Source organism: Ruditapes philippinarum, unplaced genomic scaffold (assembly GCF_026571515.1).
Source record: "Ruditapes philippinarum isolate M1 unplaced genomic scaffold, ASM2657151v2 ctg387_1_1_1_1, whole genome shotgun sequence".
Classification (NCBI taxonomy): domain Eukaryota; kingdom Metazoa; phylum Mollusca; class Bivalvia; order Venerida; family Veneridae; genus Ruditapes; species Ruditapes philippinarum.
In genome coordinates, this window is record NW_026856517.1 from 327,837 (window position 1) to 351,209 (window position 23,373).

At 30.8% G+C, this 23,373-nt stretch overlaps 1 protein-coding gene across 7 annotated transcripts in view; it reads right to left on the reverse strand.

The window, feature by feature from the left end:
* LOC132746852 (cytosolic carboxypeptidase 2-like) overlaps positions 1-23,373 on the reverse strand; it is a 122,445-nt gene that overhangs the window by 67,791 nt on the left and 31,281 nt on the right. For 5 of the 7 annotated variants that reach the window (XM_060736127.1, XM_060736121.1, XM_060736122.1 and 2 more), the window contains 2 exons: positions 11,452-12,138; positions 7,634-7,684 (listed from right to left, as the gene is read on the reverse strand). In XM_060736127.1, coding sequence (XP_060592110.1) covers positions 7,634-7,684; positions 11,452-12,138 — 738 coding nt within the window. Of the gene's footprint in view, positions 1-7,633; positions 7,685-11,451; positions 12,139-15,501; positions 16,064-23,373 lie in introns of those variants that run through there. The other 2 variants (XM_060736123.1, XM_060736130.1) reach the window with 2 other exon arrangements.

Genomic DNA, 23,373 nt, shown 5'->3' on the forward strand with positions numbered 1-23,373 from the left:
TTCACACATGTACTTATTTATGTCAATGTTAAGTAGGTGTCATTCTTGATTTTGATGATACTTGAATATACACCCCCGGTTAAATTTTGTGTCCTGTTTTAAATTTTATACTGACTATTGTTTAGTCACATGACAGTTGTCTACTTATTCACTAAAGATTTCTATGGTTGTTTAATGGAATAGGTAAAATAAATGCTCACTATGTAGAGATTCAAAATTAAAAGGGATCATGATGATGTCCAAGAGCGTAAAGATAGAAGACTTGAAAATCTTTACATAGATCAACCGGTAAACTTTAAATGAAAAAATATGTAAAAGATAATGAAGAACTATTCCCTGAAATGAATTAAAGATAATTATGTGTATGTGTGTGTGATTCCTAGCCCGATTTCCATTAAAAGCGTTTAAATGCTTTTAATTTTTGAGGAGTAATGTTGTTCTCATTTTAAATGTTTATCATTGAAAAGTGGAGTGAGTGAATGATCTGAGATTGTGTCAGTGCGCAGTAGACATTGGTTTAGATATACATCAAATGGTGTTAAAATCTTGAAAATAAATTTCCACTCCCACCATGTCTAAAAATCCATGTGGCGTCCTTTAAACTCTTACACTAGAGCATGTTATACAGCAGTTCTGGTATCATAGCAATAATGCTTCAGGACCAACTTAACAAAAAGTAAACAGCATTCCATCTTTTCATTAGAAAATAAGAATTACTGCGTGCGTTGATGACAAATGCACAAAAGACTTCAATAAATGCAGGAAGCTTGTAAAATATCAAAGCAATATTTATACAGTGATGTGAACAATTACTTCCACAATAACCATTGATTTCCCTACTAAACAAATCAACACAACAAGAAGGCCATGATGGCTTTTTTGTCTGCTCCCCTAGACAATGTTGGTCCATCTTCTTGTTTTAAATGAGCATTACTCAGAAAAGAATAGTCCAAAAAAGTGTTTGCTTTAGCTATTGTTTTTTTTTGCTAAAAATTCACCATCTGAGCAAACAAGGTTAGTATGGCAGTCTATCTGCTTGTTCTAAAGGAGCATTATTCAAAGAAGAATTAAGCTGAAAAAAAATGTATGATTTAGCCACACTATATAAATGTTGATTTTCCCCCTAAACAGTTTGCCATCAACAAAACAAGATAACCATTATGGCACTCTTTCTTTGTTTTTATTAAGCATTATTCTAAGAAGAAAGGCATAAAAACATATGCTTTAGCTTTGATTTTTCTTTACTATTGCAAAAGTGACCTCAAACACTAACAAACAGAAGAAAGAAGTAATGATCGAAGGATATGACATATTATTTCATGCTTTCCAGTGTTTTATTGTAATATATCAGATAATTATATTCTGATAAACCACTAGTGAAATTTATAAAATATAATTTTCACTGTAGCCGGACTATATCTGAATGCGAATGAAAAGAAAATCAAAACTGAATGGAATAACGGGCAAAAATAAATGCTGTCATGCGTGAATTTTGCTTCTTTCGGAAAATAAAGTCGATGTCACCATACATTATGCTAAAAATGTAACAAAATTAGAGAAACTTAACAGAACTATATTTCAAACTTGTTTATGTGACGTCATGATGTGATGACGTCACGAAGGAGAATGCACGACGTTACGTGGCAAAATCAGTAAAAATTACTTAAAATCACTTAAAACTCATGAAATAAAAAGAAAATTTATTTGTTTTACATATAAGATTGAAATATATTTCATTCGTGAACACCAGCTATTATATTTTCACTCGTGGCTACGCCACTCGTGAAAATATTTTATCTGTTGTTCACTCATTGAAATTATATTTCAATCTTACATGCAAAACAAACAAATATCCTCTATGTAAACTTTAACTTAAAAAACAGATGACTTAAATCAATAGATAGATGAGCACTGAATTAACATTGTAATAAAACACAGTATGAACACATCACTGATATTGTATGCAAACCACAAAATTCCTCACAAGCTCCCCTAAACTATAAAACATAAAGCAGCCAGACTGCTAAAATAAATCCACTGCCAACCAGAGGAAAAGTTTTAAAAAGAAGATAGTAGATTTGCGCACACAGATATTTAATACACATCAATATTTTTACAAAATTAGTAGTCCATGCATTGCTATCTATTCACATATATAAAATTTATTTCTTATCTAGTTCCTTACTATTGCAATAATATATACATGTACTATATATATTCACATGTTACTATAGTTTTGTCAGCTGTTAAATTTGATAGCTAAATGACCAGACATGTATAAGGGCAAACCTAAAGAGTCCCTTCAAATATATACACTAATTTTGTATCCCATAAAACTGTACCATCACAATCTATTTAACACACAAAATATCACATTTTCAAAATCTATCGTAATTTAAACGACACTTTCAGCCCTTTGACAATTATTAAATGTTGCCCTATATAAAATGTATTATTTTGTTATTTATATAATAGATTATTTTAAATAAGATATTGGAAAAGTAGTGAAACTTAATTACTTTAAAAATAGATGGTATATATGCTATAAATGATTATTTATGTATGGATTTTTATTTTCACTATAATGGCATGCTGATTACCTATTTAACGGGTGCCATATATTGTGCCATTCACGTTTTTTAAAAAGTTTTAAGTACTTTTGCAAAATAACGCCTTTCGTTTCTAAATTAAAACCTTTTTACTATCAACAGGTCTCTCTGGTGTAACAATGAAGCAATTCAATATTATAAAACGTTTTTTCTTCCAGTCTTAATAAAAATTTTCATATGAGCCACGTCATGACAAAACCAACATAATGGGTTTGCGACCAGCATGGATCCAGACGCAGTCTGGTCAGGATCCATGCTGTTCGCGATCAGTTTCTCTACTTGTAATAGGGTTTGTAAGCGAACAGCATGGATCCTGATCAGACTGCGAGGATGCTGGCCGCAAACGCAATAAGCCACGTTTTGTCGTGACGTGGCTTATATTGATTCTATATACCTAAACTCATCAAATAATAATTGAATTCTGAAAGGTTTTTTTCTCAAATATGAAAAAGAAAATAGTTCTAAATAAATATTCAATAAGGCTCAATGAAAAGAAACAATTATTTTCAGCTATTATTAAACCATATACTTAAACCTAGGGTTTGTCATCTTTACAATGTACTTTAAAACTTTATAATACAGTTAAATATACTCTAAGGTATACAATGGGATGTGTTAAGCTCTGAAAGTAAATAACGGAATAACAATAACGGCACAGATCAACCCCCAGTACCAAGTGTATCACAAAAAGCAATGATTCATTTATAAAATACACATTTATCATGGGTGAAATAGTGAGAGTCTAAGCTTAGCAGGATTCTTTATTCAAAACAAGTAGTCTATAGTTCACGCGGGTTGACCATAGACATTAAACTATTCTGTTCTTAAAACACGCTTTTTATCAAAACTTTCTATCATTTATATAATACAAACTTAAGATTAAATAGTTATGAAGAAAGTAATACAAAACAAGTGATGGCACAAGTGCTAGGTTATTGTATTTGTATACCAGTATGTTTACAGTTACGACTCAATTATTTATACCTTGCCATTGTGGCGAACTTTTGTCATCACCTAATTTATTATATCAAAGATAGATGAATGTAAAACTCAAATACATACTTTTATAACATCTATACAATGAAAAAATTAAACTTAAACATTGCAATGGAATTCTAACTATGCTTCTCTGAAAACTTGAAATAAAATGAAAATCTTCCTGTGGGTTAGAAAATGAAACTGATGGTAACTAAAACTATGCTGTGAATTTCTTTTAATTACTCAGGACTGCCCCCTGGGTGCATGAAACAATGCATGGTCTTCCTCCACCGCAAAGCTGGAAAGTTGCTTTATATTGATGTGACTTTATAAAGCAACAAAAAAGGCTTCCTCACTAAGGTGGCATTCTTGTGGGGAATCTGAGCACAGTACTATCGCTAACCACAATATAGCCCAGTAAATGAGTTGGCATCATATACAATGTCACTCAGTGTTCTGATAAAAGCACAGTAGAATAGCAATTAGGACCACATAGTGATGCAGTAGGATATCACACAGTGTCAAAGGCAAAAGCACACAGAGAATGTGGTTATCTGTGGTGAATGCACCACAGTTGTACAGCATTCTCCCAGATGTCACTGCATCTCTTACCACACTTACACTGCTTTGAAGAGTATAGACATAGTCATTGCAGTGAAGAGTGGTATGATTGCCATTAAAGGCCTTTAAAATGCAGTGGATGCACCATACAAATGCAGGCAGTAGCTACAAAAACTCAGAAGGAATGCAATAGAACACTTGTGGAAGCTCCATAGCAATGCTTTGGTTATTGGGACAATGCCAACTTCCAGAAAAATATCAGAATTTTCTTGAAATTTCACTGAGTTCATTTAAATTAGGCAATTCTTTACCAACAGAGTATAAAAGCGGCCTGACAGTTAAGCTTAACTCACACATATTGATTGGTTTGTGATTTGAAAAGAATAAAGGTTTTTAAATTATCACCCTTTTGTCACTTCACAGATGGTTATTATCTATTTTCTAAATAATTTTGTGAAAAACCTCATTCTCTATGATGAATGTTAAATAAACATGCACATGCTCAGGGCCCCTGATTGATTCTTTTCAGCAGTTTACCTTGCTTAACAGGAGTTTAACATGCATTATCTGGCTTTAACATTATATTATGCAGTCATGGTTTTAACATGCCAAAGTGATGATTGTGTTAAATGTTCCTCTAATATAAATTGTTGCAAAGATAATACAGTTATAACTGCATTTAAAGACAGCCATGATGGCCCTGTATCACTCACCAGAGTTTACCTGAAAATTTGCTAAGTTTTCATTATATAATTTAGGGAAACACCAATTTGCATTAAAAAAATGTCTTTAGAAAACATTTCACTTTTCAGGGGAAGTAACCAATAAAACTTCTTTAAACTTTCCTGCAAAGTTCTGCCCCTTACATCCAGTTTTTCACTGTTCAGTGTGATGTATAGCATATTCACTCGAAACAAACAAATTAAAGTCCTCTATATATTATACAATTAATTCATCTTAAACTTAAAATAACTTTTTTTAATTAATCATGATGGAAATTAAATCATTTCATTTATTGATGACTTAAATTTTTTTTTGTAATTTTATTATTTTTCACACATTTTTGTGTGTGTAATATTATTATTTTCACAGAGACACAATTTTTCTATCATTTCATGAGATAAAATATCATACGAGTTAGTAGTAAAATTATAATCTAAAGCAAATAAATGTAACATTTAAAGAAAGAAACATGACATTAATCATTGATACAAGTTAAATAATGTCCGCATGACAAATTGTTTCGAAGAAAGAATGAGAAATTTTATTTGTCCATATACCAAGTAAAATATTTTCATTTGAATTACATCTGTTTAAACAAAATGAAACACAAAATACAGGAGAAGTTGGTTTCCATCAGCAAAAAAAAACAACACACACACAGAGGGAGAAATTTACCACGGATGACATGACTTTATCTTCTTACAAGTTTTTAAAGCAGATGTCATAAATATAAATTAGTTAAAAAAAACTTTGTTCAAAGAAATATGACTTGATGCAGTTGTCTGAATCAGAAAGAAAAACAAAATTTGGTTTATTTACATTTTATATCAAAGAAAAACAAAATAACAGTTTTACTGAGTAGGCTTCATTCAACTTAATTTCTTTCTATGATAGACTTGTTTAATGTTAATGCATGTTCTTTGGGAAAATGTGCATGAGACTCACTTTCAATATGCAATGTACATGTTTACAATATTATCCTTTTATAAACACACGAGGGGAAATCCGATATTTTAAATTAATATTTTTACTGAACATAACATTGCTTGTGGATAAGGAAAACAAGGGAATTAATTTAACCTGCAATAAGAAAATTTAATCACCAGTTACTTCCCTTGAACCATCTTCGTAACATCTAGTTGATATACAAATAAATGATTATTTCTAATTCACCTAGTAATATACAATGTAGTTAATTTATTATTAAAATATCTATCAAGTATTAATTGTCAGTCAATACTACGAAGAGAACACTATCCGGGTGTTGCTAATCTTAAATATTTATAATATACATAATACTATCATAGAGTTTTGAAGCTTTGCTGTTTTTGAAGTCTTAGCAATTATATAAACATGTTCTAGTTTTATATTCTAGGATTATCAGACAGGATTTTTGACAGTTTACACTGGTGCTAGAAAAACCTGTGAAAGAAAAGTCACTAATGCTTTAAATGATGTCATTCATTTGACATTCATTCATTGTGTGCTCAGGATGATATCATTTCGCCACTTTATGATGTTTGAAGTTGTAAATTCAAGAAAAAAGTGCTAAATGAAAATATTTTGGGTTTTTGTCACAATTTCTTTCCAAATATCTTTCATATGCCATAATCACAGAAGTTAATATCTAGCTCTCTGGTAAACTTGGCAGAGCCTTGTTACAGCCATAAACAGTTACCCTCATGTGAGAAATTCTTAAAGTGCATGGTGTATGTAGGAAATCACAGCAAAGAAATATTATTATAAACCAATTTTCAGAACAATTGTCCCTTATCCAAATATCACTGTTAAGCTCTTTTTCTAATACATATCATGAAAAAACAAGATTCTTTACATTCATAAAGAAAGGAGGAATTGTGCTAAAAAATGAAAAGAATTATTTCTGATTGTATATTATATACAAACAATTAGATATCTGGTCTAAAAAATGACAAACAGGTAATTAACTGTTAACATGATACATCATAATTACTTTTAACAGCTGGACTAATGATTTAACATGATCATTAAAAAGAAATTAAATCTTTAAAAAAGAAACTCCTTGATAAAGAGGGGTTTGATCCCTAGATATATCGGAAGTTGATAAACTTTGTGCAATAGATAAATTATTTAAGAAAAAAAATTTAAAAAATCATAATATAATTCTCTTTGTAAATTATTGTTGATTTATATCAGACATATATTAAAATACTAAATTCTGTAATTGAAAATTTCATATATATTTCATTACCTTACGAAAAAAACCCAAAAAAACCCCTATCAAGATTAAGTGTTTGTTACTCTTCATAGAACATTCTGTAATCAAAGTATTGAAATACATATGGGCTGATATTAAGAATTTTAAGTCAGCTTCTGTCTACATGTCTTTAAAAGATTGAGAAGTAAAATTGTTACAGAATATGTTCAAATGATATTCAATGCTTGAATAACTCTATGATCTACACACGGCCAATTGACAGATTGTCATGCACAGGACTACACTGCCTATTTGAAATATTTGTAAAGGCTTAGATATATTAAAGCGGTTATTTTCTTTGTTTTCTGGCAGGTTGCCTTGGTAACGACAACATGACTACATAATCTGGTGATGGCCAGCCCAAAAACCATATATTTTGTTTTGTGATGCTGAAACAATGTTAATTAAACCAAGACAAATCTATATATATTGCAAGTTCAAAAAACAACACTCATGCAAAACTGTGTATATTTTTAGACAAGTGACATTAATAAGGAATCTTGGGTAATATATTGCTATAATTCACCTGCTTCCCGCATCTTTCTCATGTATTCACGTCGTTTCCCCATTAAGTCTTCTATAATACGATAAAATTAAACGGATAGTACAAAAAGCAATTAAACTATTCTTCTTTGATTAATATAACTGGTTATTGATTTCGAGAACCAATTCATTATCTCCCCTGAATATAATGAAAGCATCTAAATTTTATTTTTGAAACGAAAGTATATTATTGTCTTTAATGGAAATTGATCTAATAGTAAACTATTTAAAATAGGCTTTGTAATCGACATAAATCGTTCAAAACTGAGAACCCAGGGGAGATAACTAAGTAACATTAATGAGTCAATATACTTGCAAAAATATATTCAATGATCTACAACAATTTTACAGTAAGATAGAAAAGAAAGAATATTTCTAGACAATATTTAATACAATATATATTAGGCTTTCTAGGCAATATTTCATTTACAGTGGACTTCTAGGCAATATTATTTCTTCTAACGGCAATATTTCCTACAATATTGAACTTTAGGGTTATAATTCCTACAATAGTGGATTTCAGGGCAATATTTCCTATAAAAGTGGATTTCAGGGCAATATTTCCTACAATAGTGAACTTCAGGTCAATATTTCATACAAAAGTGGACTTCACAGCAATATTATATTTCCTTAACTTATGAATGAACTTCAGGGCATTATTTCCTACAATAGTGGATTTCAGGGCAATATTTCATACAATAGTGGACTTCTAGAATAATTATGCATTTTAAAGCAAAGTCTATGACACAGCAGTCCACCATTATAATGATACAAATAACTTCTCATCAATGATTTTATAAAGATAAGCTTAAGGATTAGCAAAATGTATTGTAACAGTTATAAACTTTATAATTCACAGTGGGTTTGGTAGCTTTATTTAGAGCTGATTTTAATCAGATTGGGTTTGGTACAAAAATTTCCTTTGAAATACCAAAGTGTCTAACATTATATACTAACCCAATAACAATATATTTCATGATATATTAAATCAAGACCAATCTTACATATGTTTCACCATGAAGTTCTCGATATTTAAATCATCTCCTGTGTTATGATTTCCTTAAAACTAGACCTCATGTCTTTCTTTAAAGATTCATGCTTTTCTTTAAAGGCTCATGCCTTTCTTTAAAGGCTCATGCTTTTCTTTAAAGGCTCATTCTTTTCTTTAAAGGCTCATGCTTTTCTTTAAAGGCTCATGCCTTTCTTTAAAGGCTCACTTTTCTTTAAAGGTCTTATATTCTGTCTATGTAACAGTGACCTACGTTTCTTTATGTTTTGGCCTGCTGTTAGACATAGTTTTCTTTCTCAAAAATCAAAAAGGTTACCAAATTTCATAATAATCTAATGAAAACTATTTATAATCTATAGCTACTGATTGGTGAGTGATTTGTCTATAAATGATACAAATTTGAAGTTATATGCACAGATTAGCAAAAAAATAAAATTTTAACATAATATAAAAGTGACTTCTAAATCTATATACATTGTGTATTCATAAAAAAACTAAAGACAATGATCTAATTCTAAACACACGCCAAATTATGTATAAAAGTGATGCAGACAGACAGACAGACAGACAAACATATATGGTACAATTTGCTGAAGATATTTTTGATATATATGAAAAAAGGCAATACCAGACAACAAAGAGAATAATTCTACAAGGAATATCTCTAAGGTATCTCTAAACAAATTTAATCATTCTACTGTGAACACTTGCCTGATGTTGTAACTTTGTTATCTTCACACTCACCTTGAATAATTATAAATTAAAGGTAAAAAACAATAATGTGTGATTTTGTGACTTAATTATTAAATTGTTGTTCTTTTTTATTTTTTCAATAACATGCAATGTCACTAGTTTTGGAATGCAAGAACATGTTGATTTCTGTGGAAGTAACTTGCAATATGTTTGTTTATTTTGCCATAATCTAACAATTTATAACCTGTCTTTACAAAGTAATTAAACTAATGACTTCAATATTCAACCTTATAGATTGATTTTCTTTAGACCTGGCGGTCAAGGATAACCTACGAAAGTGCAAGCACTTATTTCCAGTAGGGTCCTTACCTCAACAGACTCTAGAGATAGCTATGAGATACAAGGGAGTTCGGGAACCAGTCCCTAGCTCTTATTGAATAGATCCCTTGTTTCTTTTACATGCCCAATGTGAAGCACTGATAAATGCAAGGATAACCTGGGTTTCTTACCAGTAAACCTCTAGGTAGGTGGTAAAAACTGAAAGTGTCTCTAAAAAAAACCCAAGGGTTTTACCCAGGATCGAACCCGGAACCTCAGGAGGGACAATCAGTGGCCTAACCAACTGAGCTATCGCGCCACCTTAATGTCCTTGTCACTTGTATCACTTGATGAGCAACAGACCATGGAAGAATTATGAAAATTCAAAATTTCCTTATTTCATTCCAGGTTTGTCTATTTGAATTTTAAACAGTTCAAATTTCCAAATGGATACATAGACATGAACATACAACAGAAAGGTAAAGATATATCTAATTATGAACACACAAATTTGCTATGTGTTAGACACCTGACCTGAGAATAAAACTCTCTTGTCTTATCTTAATTGAAATTCACATGTTATAATACAACAATAATGTATTATATTTCTAGTTATTCTACATTGTAAAGATGACTTGTGTTGCTTCATGAGTTTGTGTTGGTTCATAAATTTGTTCTAGTTCATGAATTCTCTTTATCATAAAGACAAATTATGTTGATTCATACATATGACATTTATTATCAGAAAAATACAAACTGTGTTGGTTCATGGAATATGTTGATTCATGAATATTTTTATCAGAATTTTTTTTTACAGTGTTGCTTCATGAAATATGCTGATTAATAAATATGTCTATCACTTAAACAAACTGTGTTGGTTCATGAAATAATGCTGGTTCATAAATATATTTATCAGAAAAAAGACAAATTTTGTTGGTTCATGGAATATGTTGATTTATGAATATTTTTATCACAAAAACAAATTGTGTTGGTTCATGAATGGTGTTGGTTCATTTATCTTTTTTATCATAAAGATACTGATATATACATATGAACCTGATATCTATGCAACTAAGTAGCTTATTCCCTTTATATATATATATCTATCCATTCAATTAACATTTGTTGATAGATATCACAGATTAATTACATTATTTTTCTTTTAGTATGTTTGTACATATTATAATTATGCCTTTTCTTTACTAATTTATATAATTCTAAAACAATCTTGTATTTATATCTACTGTATATATGATCTTTTGTACTATCTGTAATATGTATAATGTAAATGCTCTTCAGTGATGGAGGTAATAAAGATAATAATAATAATGGAATATGTTGATTTATGAATATTTTTATCACAAAAACAAATTGTGTTGGTTCATGAATGGTGTTGGTTCATTTATCTTTTTTATCATAAAGATACTGACAGTTTGAACCCTGGAAATTACATTGATACTGCATGATAATAATAATTATGTTTGTTTTTTTTGTAATCAAAACTTATCATGTGATGCTTTTCAGCTGGATAATAAGTATAGAAGAACATACAGCATCTGTCACTTCACAACAAAGTATACAGTGAGTTCACAGTTAAAATAATTATCCTATCTAGCAACAGACAAACTTATGTTGGAGCTTCACTTTTTGTCATAGTCCATATATTTTTATTATGATAGCATATATGGAAACATTAAACATATGGTTGATTATCAACATGATGAAATACCTTCTATTTTGAATAACTAATCTAATTATTGAGAATAAAACCTGATACTTACTTTTGAAAAAGTAATACAGTGGTTCTAACGATGCTTCTGTTTTCCATAAAAATTTTGGTGCTGGAAATAAAGGTCCCCAATCATTTGGCCAAAAAGGTCCATGTTGATCACGCACAACACCAAATCGGTCCTCATAAGAACCATTTGACTCTTTTTCTAATGAAGTACCATCGGGAAATTTCCCGTTACGAGATGCTGTCAAATATCCTTCTTTTGTGTAATACTGTTTATGAAGCTGACGCAATGAAGGATAATTACCAAACTGTTTTCTATGAATTTCATTCAGATCTTTTACACCTTCCGAGAATGAATTTAATCCAAACACACCTGGAAATTCATCCTGATTTGATTTGGATAACTCATCACGAAAAACAACTTCAATTTGTTGCGAATTTTGTTGCTGTGCATAATTCATACTCATGTACTTCTGCATTTGACGTTTAGCTTGTAGGGCTTTCCAACGTCTTGATTTTAAATATGCACGTTCTTTATCAGATAAATCTAAAAGTACATGGGCATTTAAATTTTCAAGGTCATGACTAGAGTTATTCTTCTTGAGTGCATCATTTGCCTGTTTCCCATTCGCTTTTTCAGGAGGCGGAGTTTCTAAAGCATCCCGTACACGCTGATCTAGTTCCGCCTCCATCTGCTGTCGTATAGAATCCCGCCATCTCTGATCATCTGAGCCTGAAAGATAGATAACCAATATGTTACTTCCGAATAGTCAAGACAGTTACTTCCTTTTGAATTCTAAAACGCAGTGTATAAACGAGTCTGCTTCCTGTTATCACAAGAAAGGTTTAAGTTAAAATGTAGTCTCCAATAAAAAAGGTACAATAATCAGAAGTAGCAGGTAATTTTTAACGACAATACATGGTACACATTGCATTGTATACTAGTAGGTTTGTAAGACATTGTGATTAATTTGTTAATCTACTTTTCACGAGTAATATCTCTTAGCATAGGATAAAATAAATAAAAACTTGTTTTGTTTCAGATTTCAGTAAACAACTACAACTCAAATTATGATTTTCTTAGAAACACATTTAGTGTGCTGAAAGCTTAGAACTTATTTGAACCATTCTCGCGTTGGCTACCTGGAATTAACCAGTACTAGTGTATAATGAAGCATGGCTGTGACCCAAGTAGGGCTCGAACCAAACATCAGGGTTTGGAGTGAGAGGCAGACATCTTAATTACTAGCCCATACCTTCATTCAAATTTGCATTGTCAGCAATGCTACTTAAAAAATATAAAATCTTTTATGCGATATTTATTTAAGATATTTGCAGAGTATTTTGAAATGTATTGCCATATTGACATGTTGCTTAAAGTGAGAAATCCAATATTGCATACTTGGGTACAGATTATAATGTAATGCAATTCTAATTATTGTCCTTTTCAAGTTTTCATAATAACACTATTGTCAAATGGGTGGTTTTGTGATACAATGGTACAGATTTAAGAAAATACATAAATAATATGTCTTATATATAAAATAAATAAAAATATGAAAGAAAGGTAATCCTATAAAATTGAGTTCATACATTAAACAGATTTTGAGAAGGCAAAAAAAATAACATTCAAACATTCAGGTACTTCAATGTTCTGAATAATAAATGTATGAAATTCAATGCAAATTTCTTGTTTGAAAATGAGAAAAATTTATAAATAAATTCTAATAAAAATGTTCAATGTTGTTTTGCAAAATCCAAATACAGTGTATGTGCAAAAGTTATATGTTTCAGCTTAGAAAAGTCGGCAAATGTTGGTTTTTCCAAGTTAATCAGAAGGTACAAAAAAACTTTTACAATCATAGCTTCACAGTGTACTAACATTCAAAATAGATTGATCAATCTGTTTATACTTACAGTAAAAGTTAAATGTTTGTAGCTGGGCATAAGCTGGGAAAACCAAAAATATTCCTAATTCAAAAGTAAGTCTATATACAATAGAGAGGCATGGCCGAGTGGTTTAGGCGTCAGACTACTAATATAATCGCTATCCTTGGGGGTTCAAACCCAATTAAGGGTGAGCTTTTGTTTCCAGTTAAGCAAGAAACTTTACACTCTTTGCCACGTACTGGTTAGTTCCACGATCAGCAGATTCAAGAGTGTACCTGTCTTAATGCCTTATCTAAGCTTCCTTCACAACAGAACTAAAATAAATTCTGTATAAACCAAAAAAGAGGGGCATAAACTTTGAGAAAAATATCTAATCTGGGACATATATATGTAACCAGTTTGTGTTTTTGGTCTTTTTGTTTATTTTAACTTTTTCGCATTTTATTTTAAGTTGTATATTACTTCCCTTTCATTGTAAATTTAAAAAATTATTCAAGCATTGGGTTTCCCACTGTTTTTAAATATAATTGCTGTCATGTGACATTGTAACCACTCTCAGGTCAAATTTCATTGTAAAAAGTTGTTAAATTATACATTTCTTCTTTACATTTAACTCTATTTTAATTATTATTAATCATTCCTAAAAATTAAGTATTTAGTTAAAGCACTACATGTAAGCCAAAAAAACTAATAAGCAAATAAAATTGTTATAAGTTGTTTATATTCATGTATATTTAAAAACCTAATCCACAATTGGGCTTTAAAAATATATACAAAATAAAACCAAATCAAGTGTTGTTATATCAAAACCCAGGTCTACTAAATTATTGCTGGCTGGGGCCAGTTAGGTCCAATTCTTATTATTAGGGCTAAAGCCCACCTGGTCACAGATGGCGCCCAACGGATTGTACAACCCTATATCACTTTGATTTCGTGCACAAAATTTTCTTGATTATGAGGGGGACTCTGCCCCCCTTCAAACCCCCAATATATCGCGTAATGGGTTAAACTGTTCTGCTTAATCATTTTGCTTTATCAATGAATGGACATTTAAAAGAGATGGATTGATTAGGGTGACTGGACAGACAGACGAACGGAGTAAAAACTTCTGCATTCCTATTTGGAAGCAAAGCAAACTTAAATAATAGCAATGATATTTTACACTACTACTGGAATATAATACTGTAAAACACACCATGTAAAATAGCACAATCAAATATTTAAACAAATTTTTATGCTAATAGGAAATACATTCTTTAATATCTTAGCATGTGGTTTATGAATTATGACCCATTAAAATATCATTCTTTAAATAAAATCATATACTACCATTTATACAATGATACATTTTCAGTGTAATCATAGAAATCTTTCATATACAGCTATATTATCTAGTAATCAAAATAATTGACTAATTGAAGATAATTAAAATATTAAATCTGTAGATATTATGATATTACCATTCATTCAATTCTAGGTGTATTAAATATTGAATAAACATGTCTTGTAAAAGAGCGTTAACGCACCTTTTTTTTGTGCATTATCATTTGCAAAAGCGCATTTTAAGGACGTATTTTAAGCCCAAGCTCACAGGGTGAGGGATTAAATAAGTCTAAGGGCTTCTGCAAAGTGATGTCAACACATGAACAAAAATTTAGGGCAATAGTGCTTTTCTTGCATAAAAGTGTATGATTGTCTAATCCAGTAATTCCATGTTTTGTCTTTTAGTGTAAAGAAATCAGTTTTGTTATACGTTTTTTACATGCTAGCACTATGTTGTTTGACATTTATGTTTTGATAATGAAACTACCTGGGATTATCATTGCAGTTGGCAGTTTTAATAATGATGCTCAGAATCACATGCATATTCAATAATGTGCATCAAAAGTACATGCTTGCATGAATTGATCTGTTCTTCTCTGCTAATGTATATATTTTATCTTATAATTTCAGATAATTCATGTAATATATCTTGGATGATTATGATGGTGAAAAGATTTTGCATGCTGTGATGCAATGTATTCTTGGTTTTCACACCAGTATATATCATAAGTTATAGTTATAGTATAGCAACAAGACTCTTATGTGGAAATCTCATGGCCTGGGACGACATCAAGGGGTTTCTCTACAGAAAATGATTGAAGCCGTAATAATAATAATACCTTAAAAGCATATAATTATGTGTAATAATAAGGTAAACACAAACCATAGAAGTTAGCCACACGTCCAGTGTTTCTATTTTCCCTTCTCTGATTCCAAGATTTAAATTCCATGGTAACAGGCATGAACTATTTATCTATTTCCTAAATATATACATGATCTCCTCAACATTGCTCTTAACTTCTTCAGTAGAACATTTTAACACATTGAAACTTTTTAACTTCCATAGCTATAATAAACACACTTTCTTGTGACTATGAGGATATTTATCATTTAGTCATATATTGTCACCATAGTTTATATTTTGTTCCATTTATATTTCACATTTACTGTCTTTTCAAAACTTGACTATACAGTACTATCTTCATGATTTGTTCAAATTTCAAGGTATACTATTATACATTGTAGCTAAAATCTTGTTCATTATTTGCTGTAAAATAGGGTGATGTAATTTCTCATAATTTCTCACTGTGACTGTCATATATTTTGTCTAGACTTTTTCATTTAAGTTATGTAAAATTGCAATTAATATAACACATTCCTTTTATATTTATTTTCAGTTCAAGTAAATTGAACAAATCTTGCCCACAATTAGCCCTGCACAGTTTAATTTTCTTTCCCTATAAAAGTATAACAAAACATTTATACAACTTATTGTGCCCAGTACAATGATATGGTATGGTGTCCATTTAGGGCCATTGTGATTTAAAATTCAATTGTCACAGATAAAGGGAGCTTTTCAAAGATTTAAGTATCAATATCTTAAACATTATTATTATTGAAGTTGTTGACCCTTTTTGTAAATGTATTTCAGTATTTTGCCTTAAATATCCTTCTTCAATTAATCATCTGTTATTACTTATAAATACAAAGTATACTAAAAGAAGGAATATCATCTTAAAAGATAAAACATATCAGTTGGACACCTACATGACTTGTAAAATTTTAACTAGTAACAAACAATTGTACAAGAAATCTATATTATACAAGACACTATGTTAATTTTTCTTACAGAATATCAGGTGCTGAAATCGTGTCTATGAAGTTAAAAAATCTTTGAAAAGTTTTCTAAATTCTTTCAAATTTTTTTCAAAAAGTAAATATAACTTTTTCATTTATTCAAGCCTACAGACTGACATTTAACAGTATATGTTTTTATAGAAGTCTGTTTCAATCTGATCAGAAATAAATAAATCATTTGACCCTTCCCACACTATATATCTTAAGTATCGTAAATGGAATTGTCCATTCTTTCAATCATTTTCCAGTATTTGGGAAAATCACAAAATATGCACATACTGAATAGTGACCAGTGTAGACCATGATCAGACAATACCAGTGGTGCCAGCTGATTTTAGTCTGCACTTGTCACATAGGTACAGCACGTCATAAAGGTTAAGTGACGGACTTACTACCAATCCCAGTCAGCAGTGAAAGGCAAATGATCATTAACTTAAAGTCAAGATACATAAAGGTAGGTAAAATTTTAACATTTAACACAATATTTAGACATTATATTTATCACTTAAAACATTTACAGTTTTACTTAAAAGTCATTTTCGGTAATATTTTCAATTATACAAAAAATCACTTTAAATCCATTATCTGCAATTCACATAATTATTCATCATCAGAAAAATCTCCTTCTTTCGAATTAATTCTTTGTATAATTCACATATTCATTGTCACAAAATCTGCTTCGCTCAAAACTAATTTTTCATATTACATTTCAATAAATCTAATCAACAAACAACAAACTGTTACATGTATCTATAATGACTTTTTTTCGATACATCATTACTGTTTGAGGTTAAAGTCAATATTTTATTAATCCGTTCACACTACTTAAAATAAAATTTTACGCTATATATCCTAACCATAAAGAATCGAGACTATGAAAGTATATACATCACTGTACAACCACTTAAACATTTAAATACCATCATATTGAAAATCTATCTAGGTTTTTAATCAGGTATAAAGATCAAGAACGTACATATATATCTTTTACCTTAAAATACCTAAGAACAACAGGTTGCAATATAAGCCTATAATCTCTTTCAAAAGAAAAACGGCCTTAAAATCATATCATGGACACCGATCGTTATGATCCTTATTTGATTGAATGAAATATTGAACACGAGATTAGATTAGTTATTCTAATACTTTGGCACGAAACGAGCCGTCATATAATCTGTGACTAAATTAACTATATCTTAAACAACGTAACCAACTTGAAGAACCAAAGTGATCAATTTTCACCCATTAATCTTAAGATTGGTGTTAATAAATCAATCATTGGCTGTCAATATAAACTTCAGTGAACAACCTGGGAATATAAGCGTATTCGATTTTTTAAAATTTTTAATGTAACATATGACTTTGATGTAGTACTTTACTCTTATGCCGTAGTCTTACCCATTAAAAAAGTTAAGATATTTACAAAACCTTACAGTCCAACCCTACACATCCGACCACATTAATAATGGAACCCTCTGTGCTCAACAACCACTCTCTCAGGTCCTCCAAAGACATTCACCCTATAAATCAACTCCCATAAGCAACTGCTTGTTTCGAGGACTCACCATGGATCATGAAAATATTATCTTGAAAGATAATGTTTAACCTTTATATTTGTAAACAACAACATTAACACTCATATGTTTAAACTTTAAGACTGAAAACTCCAACCGTCCACTTACATAAATGCACTTGTATTAATGCATACAATTTGGGGTGGAGGTTTTGAAAATGTACCCTGTTCATCCAACAGGAAAAGTGAATTTTGACGAAGTTTATATTTATTATTTCTAAAATCACTTGGTAACATATATGACTTAACAATTACTTGGTATTAAATGTTAACATACATTTTTCTAGTATATGACTTAAATTCAAATGTTGGTCCCTTGGTGAATATTGAGGCCATCCAATTCAATGTTAGGTATTATTTAATTTTACCCATGAAATATGGTGCTATATCAGTCAAATATATTTCATATTTTTTAAAAAATAAATATGAAATATAAATATGAAAGTGGGAGGAGTCAAAAAACATATTTATTTTACGGGATTTCTTTCGCCTTTTTGTTTGAAAAATCTGAAAATTCAAAACAAATCTAGAATGATAGAAAACGGTCTAACTAAGAAAATAAATCCGAACACCAATATCTTTAATTCAGTCATTAACGCTGTACAGACGTTTAAAGAGTTGTTTACGTGACGTCACAATGTAGCGCTAAATATCACGTGCAAAACAAGACAATAATTATATTTAGTGATGGAAATCGGATGAATTTTGTCCCAATCGATCATCGGTTCAGTCGGATGGGACATAATCGATAACTTTCAAATAAAGTCGCGTTAAAAGGAAATAGGGAAGTAACATTTCTTACCAAGGCACTTGATTATATTTAGTAACATGAACTTCATTTAGCACTTTTCAACACAGTTTTAACCTTATATAGTCATAATTTTACGAAATAGATTTTATTTTTCAATGGATGTCAAATAATACCATTCACATCACATTATATTACTATTGTTTACATAACTTATTGATCCTGTTCAACTCCAAATTGTCTCTGAGTGATTTTTTGCGATCGGCGAGGTGTTCCTAAAGGAAAATTACCATCAGAATAATTTCCCTTTGATAATTTAAACATTTTTGACGACGTCGCGGATCAAACTTTTGTGAATCGATTATTGTCGTTTTACATAACAGTAAGTGATTATCGGCAACTTGCGACAATCGGAACATCACTAATTATATTACTGCGCGCTGTACAATTGCAGTTGCGTAGCAAGCTAGGGGGTATTAACCATTATTCTTTGATATTGAAATTAAATAAAAAGGTTATTTTTTCTTTTTCGTGAAATATGGTATATATTTTCACTAAACATGATAAAATGCCACATATTTTCACTCGCCGTCGCTATAGCTTGAAAAATATACAAAAATATGCCAAAAGGTCATGGTAATAATCCCTTAAATTTCATAGACAATGTACCTTTAAAGTCTTGAAAAGTACATAAACATGTACAACAATATACCTTTATAGTCTTGAAAAGTACATAAACATGTACAATAATGTACCTTTAAAGTCTTGAAAAGTACATAAACATGTACAACATTATGTACCTTCAAAGTCTTGTAAAGTACATAAACATGTACAACAATGTACCTTTAAAGTCTTGAGAAGTACATAGACATGTACAACAATGTACCTTTCTAGTCTTGAAAGTACATAAACATGTACAACTAGAACTGCCACTATCATGGCGTGAATACCCCCGCATATCACTCTGTCAGAATCAACAGTGGCCATTTAGAGCTCAATGACAACCTCCCTGCCAAATCTGAGGTTACTAAGCCAGTGCATTGCTAAGTTATGTATTCTACATGCTTCAAATGTGAAAATGTCAAAATCAATACATTGCGGACAGGACATTCTTTAGCAATTGAGAAGAAAAGCTTTTTTTGTCAAGGTCCCTGTGACCTTGACCTTTGACCCATTGACCTCAAAATCAATAGGGGTCACCTTATAGTCATGATCAACCTCCATGCCAAATATGAAGACTGTGGGTCAAAGGAATCTTAAGTTAATGGGTGGACAAACTTTTTGAAGTCAAAGTCCCTATGACCTTGACCTTTGATCCAGTGACCTAAAAATCAAAAGGGGTCATCTACTAATCATGATCAACATCCATGCCAAATATGAAGACTGTGGGTCAAAGGAATCTAAAGTTATTGGGCAGACAAACTTTTTGAAGTCAAAGTCCCTGTGACCTTGACCTTTGACCTGGTGACCTCAAAATCAATAGGGTCATCTACTAATCATGACTCACCTCCATTCCAAATATGAAGACTGTGGGTCAAAGGAATCTTAAGTTATTGGGCGGACAAGCTTTTTTTTGTCAAGGCCCCTGTGACCTTGACCTTTGACCTGGTGACCTCAAAGTCAATAGGGGTCATCTACTTATCATGACTAGCCTCCATGCCAAATATGAAGACTGTGGGTCAAAGGAATCTTAAGTTATTGGGCGGACAAGCTTTTGAAGTCAAGGCCCCTGTGACCTTGACCTTTGACCTGGTGACCTCAAAGTCAATAGGGTTCATCTACTAATCATGACTAATCTCCATGCCAAATATGACGACTATGGGTCAAAGAAATCTTAAGTTATTGGGCGGACAAGCTTTTTGAAGTCAAGGCCCCTGTGACCTTGACCTTTGACCTGGTGACCTCAAAATCATTAGGGTCATCTACTTATCATGACTAACCTCCATGCCAAATATGACGACTGTAGGTCAAAGGAATCTCAAGTTATTGGGCGGACAAGCTTTTTGAAGTCAAGGCCCCTGTGACCTTGACCTTTGACCTAGTGACCCCAAAATCAATAGGGGTCATCTACTAATCATGACTAACCTCCATGCCAAATATGAAGACTAAGGGTCAAAGGAATCTTAAGTTATTGGGCGGACAAGAAAAAAACGACGGACGGACGGACGGACGTTCTCACAGGACAGTAATTATGTGGCTACTCTATTGTTCTCTCTATTGTTCTTTTTAGCCACGTAAAAGAAAATAGCCACATAAAAGCATTACGGAATGAATGACATCAAAGAGAAAGAACAGTTACCTATTGTCCCTCTAGCCACATAATTACTCTCCTGTGAGTGCGGACGGACAGCCGGACGGACGGACAGACGGACAAGCTGATTCCAGTATACCCCCCTTACAACTTTGTTGTGCGGGGGTATAATAATGTTCTTAAAGTCTTGAAAAGTACATAAACATGTACAACAATGTACCTTTAAAGTCTTGAAAAGTACATAAACATGTACAACAATGTACCTTGAAAGTCTTGAGAAGTATATAAATATGTACAACATTATGTACCTTTAAAATCTTAAAAAGTACATAAACATGAACAAAAATGTACCTTTAAAGTCTTGAGAAGTACATAAACATGTACAACAATGTACCTTTAAAGTCTTGAAAAGTACATAAACATGTACAACATTATGTACCTTCAAAGTCTTGAAAAGTACATAAACATGTACAACAATGTACCTTTAAAGTCTTGAGAAGTACATAGACATGTACAACAATGTACCTTTCTAGTCTTGAAAGTACATAAACATGTACAACAATGTTCTTTTATAGTCTTGAGAAGTACATAAACATGTACAACAATGTACCTTTATAGTCTTGAGAAGTACATAAACATGTACAACAATGTACCTTTAAAGTCTTGAAAAGTACATAAACATGTACAACAATGTACCTTTAAAGTCTTGAAAAGTACATAAACATGTACAACAATGTACCTTTAAAGTCTTGAAAAGTACATAAACATGAACAACAATGTACCTTTAAAGTTTTGAAAAGTACATAAACATGTACAACAATGTACCTTTAAAGTCTTTTCAGATTTACAATCAGTTCTTCAAGAATTCAGGCTAATTTTTCTCCAATGATAATCGTTTGAAAACTTTTGATCAGGAACCATAAAACTATTGTTCATGAAAAATATCAAAGCAATAATTGGCCATTCAATTTTAAACAAGATGATTTATATAAGTATTTTAATTGAAATATAAAAGTAACATATCTGAACTCTGACCAAACTTAAGAAGCACCATTTTTCACACAGGCAAAGAAGGAAAATCTAAACCATTGTCTTTACTTCATATTCTTTAACTATGTATCATATCAAAATTAACCACAATTTATAAAACAAATTTATGAAATAAACAAGTTAACACCGGTCTGTAAAGAGCAATCACTATCAATAACCAGTTATTATAAATATTTCAATTTTATAATTTTAAAAGGGGCAATACTTCTTAAAGTATTACTTTCAGGATAATACCCTTTGTCGTACAAAAAATTTCAAGTTTTAATAGCTTTGAAAGTTTTGAAATCATCTTACTAATAATAAATGCATTTTAACAAAAATTAAGACATATCAGTAAGTCTAAAATAGGCACAACTCCAAAATTAAAGATTTCAGAATTATGCCCCCCTTGTATTTCAACTTTGCCTTGCCATGAAAAAAAAAAAAAACAAGTATTTCAAGATTTATTTGGTATCAAATACTTTTTTTTTTTTTTAAATTACTTAACTAGATAGGCAATTTTGACATAAATTCTTTGTTAAAAAGTGACATAAATTCTGAGTTAAAAAGTGACATAAATTCTGAGTTAAAAAAAAGTGGTATAACTCTTAAAAAATAGCATTCAGAATAATTCCCCTTGCTTAACAATTGTGCCTTGTCAAGATTAACAAGTGTTCCAAGTTTTTCATGTTGGTGTCAACTATAGTTTAGAAATTATCAAAGTTAAAAAAGGGCATAACTCCAAATCCAAAAAAAAAATCAAAAAATCTTTCAATATAATGCCCCTTCTTGTCATGATAAGACAGCATTCCAAGTTAAATATTGATACCTTCAAAATTGTATGAGTAATACAGACTACATTCAAGTTTTTGCATGACAATAATGATGAAGATGACGCTGCAGCAATCATTAGACAAAACAGACAAGATAAAAATGGGAGTCACTAGGTTACATTTTGAGTTATCTGCCCCTGAAAGTGATGTTTTTACAATTTGAGATCATTTTCAATAGCAAAGATTACCGAATATCAAGCATATTAATATGTTATTTTATTTTAATTTATTATTTCATATTCAGTCATTTTGCAAAGTTTTATACAATTCAACCAATTAGAAAATTTGCTATGCTTCAATGTTTTTTTTTCTGTTAAAAAAAAGGCATAACTGGAAGAAAATTTCTAACATTTCCTAAAAGAGCAAGAAAAAAACTTTCACAATTCAGGGGCAGATAACTCAAGAATTAATATGGCCGTCAAACTTTTTAATGGATAAGTTGGTTTCAATTATGATTCTTTTTA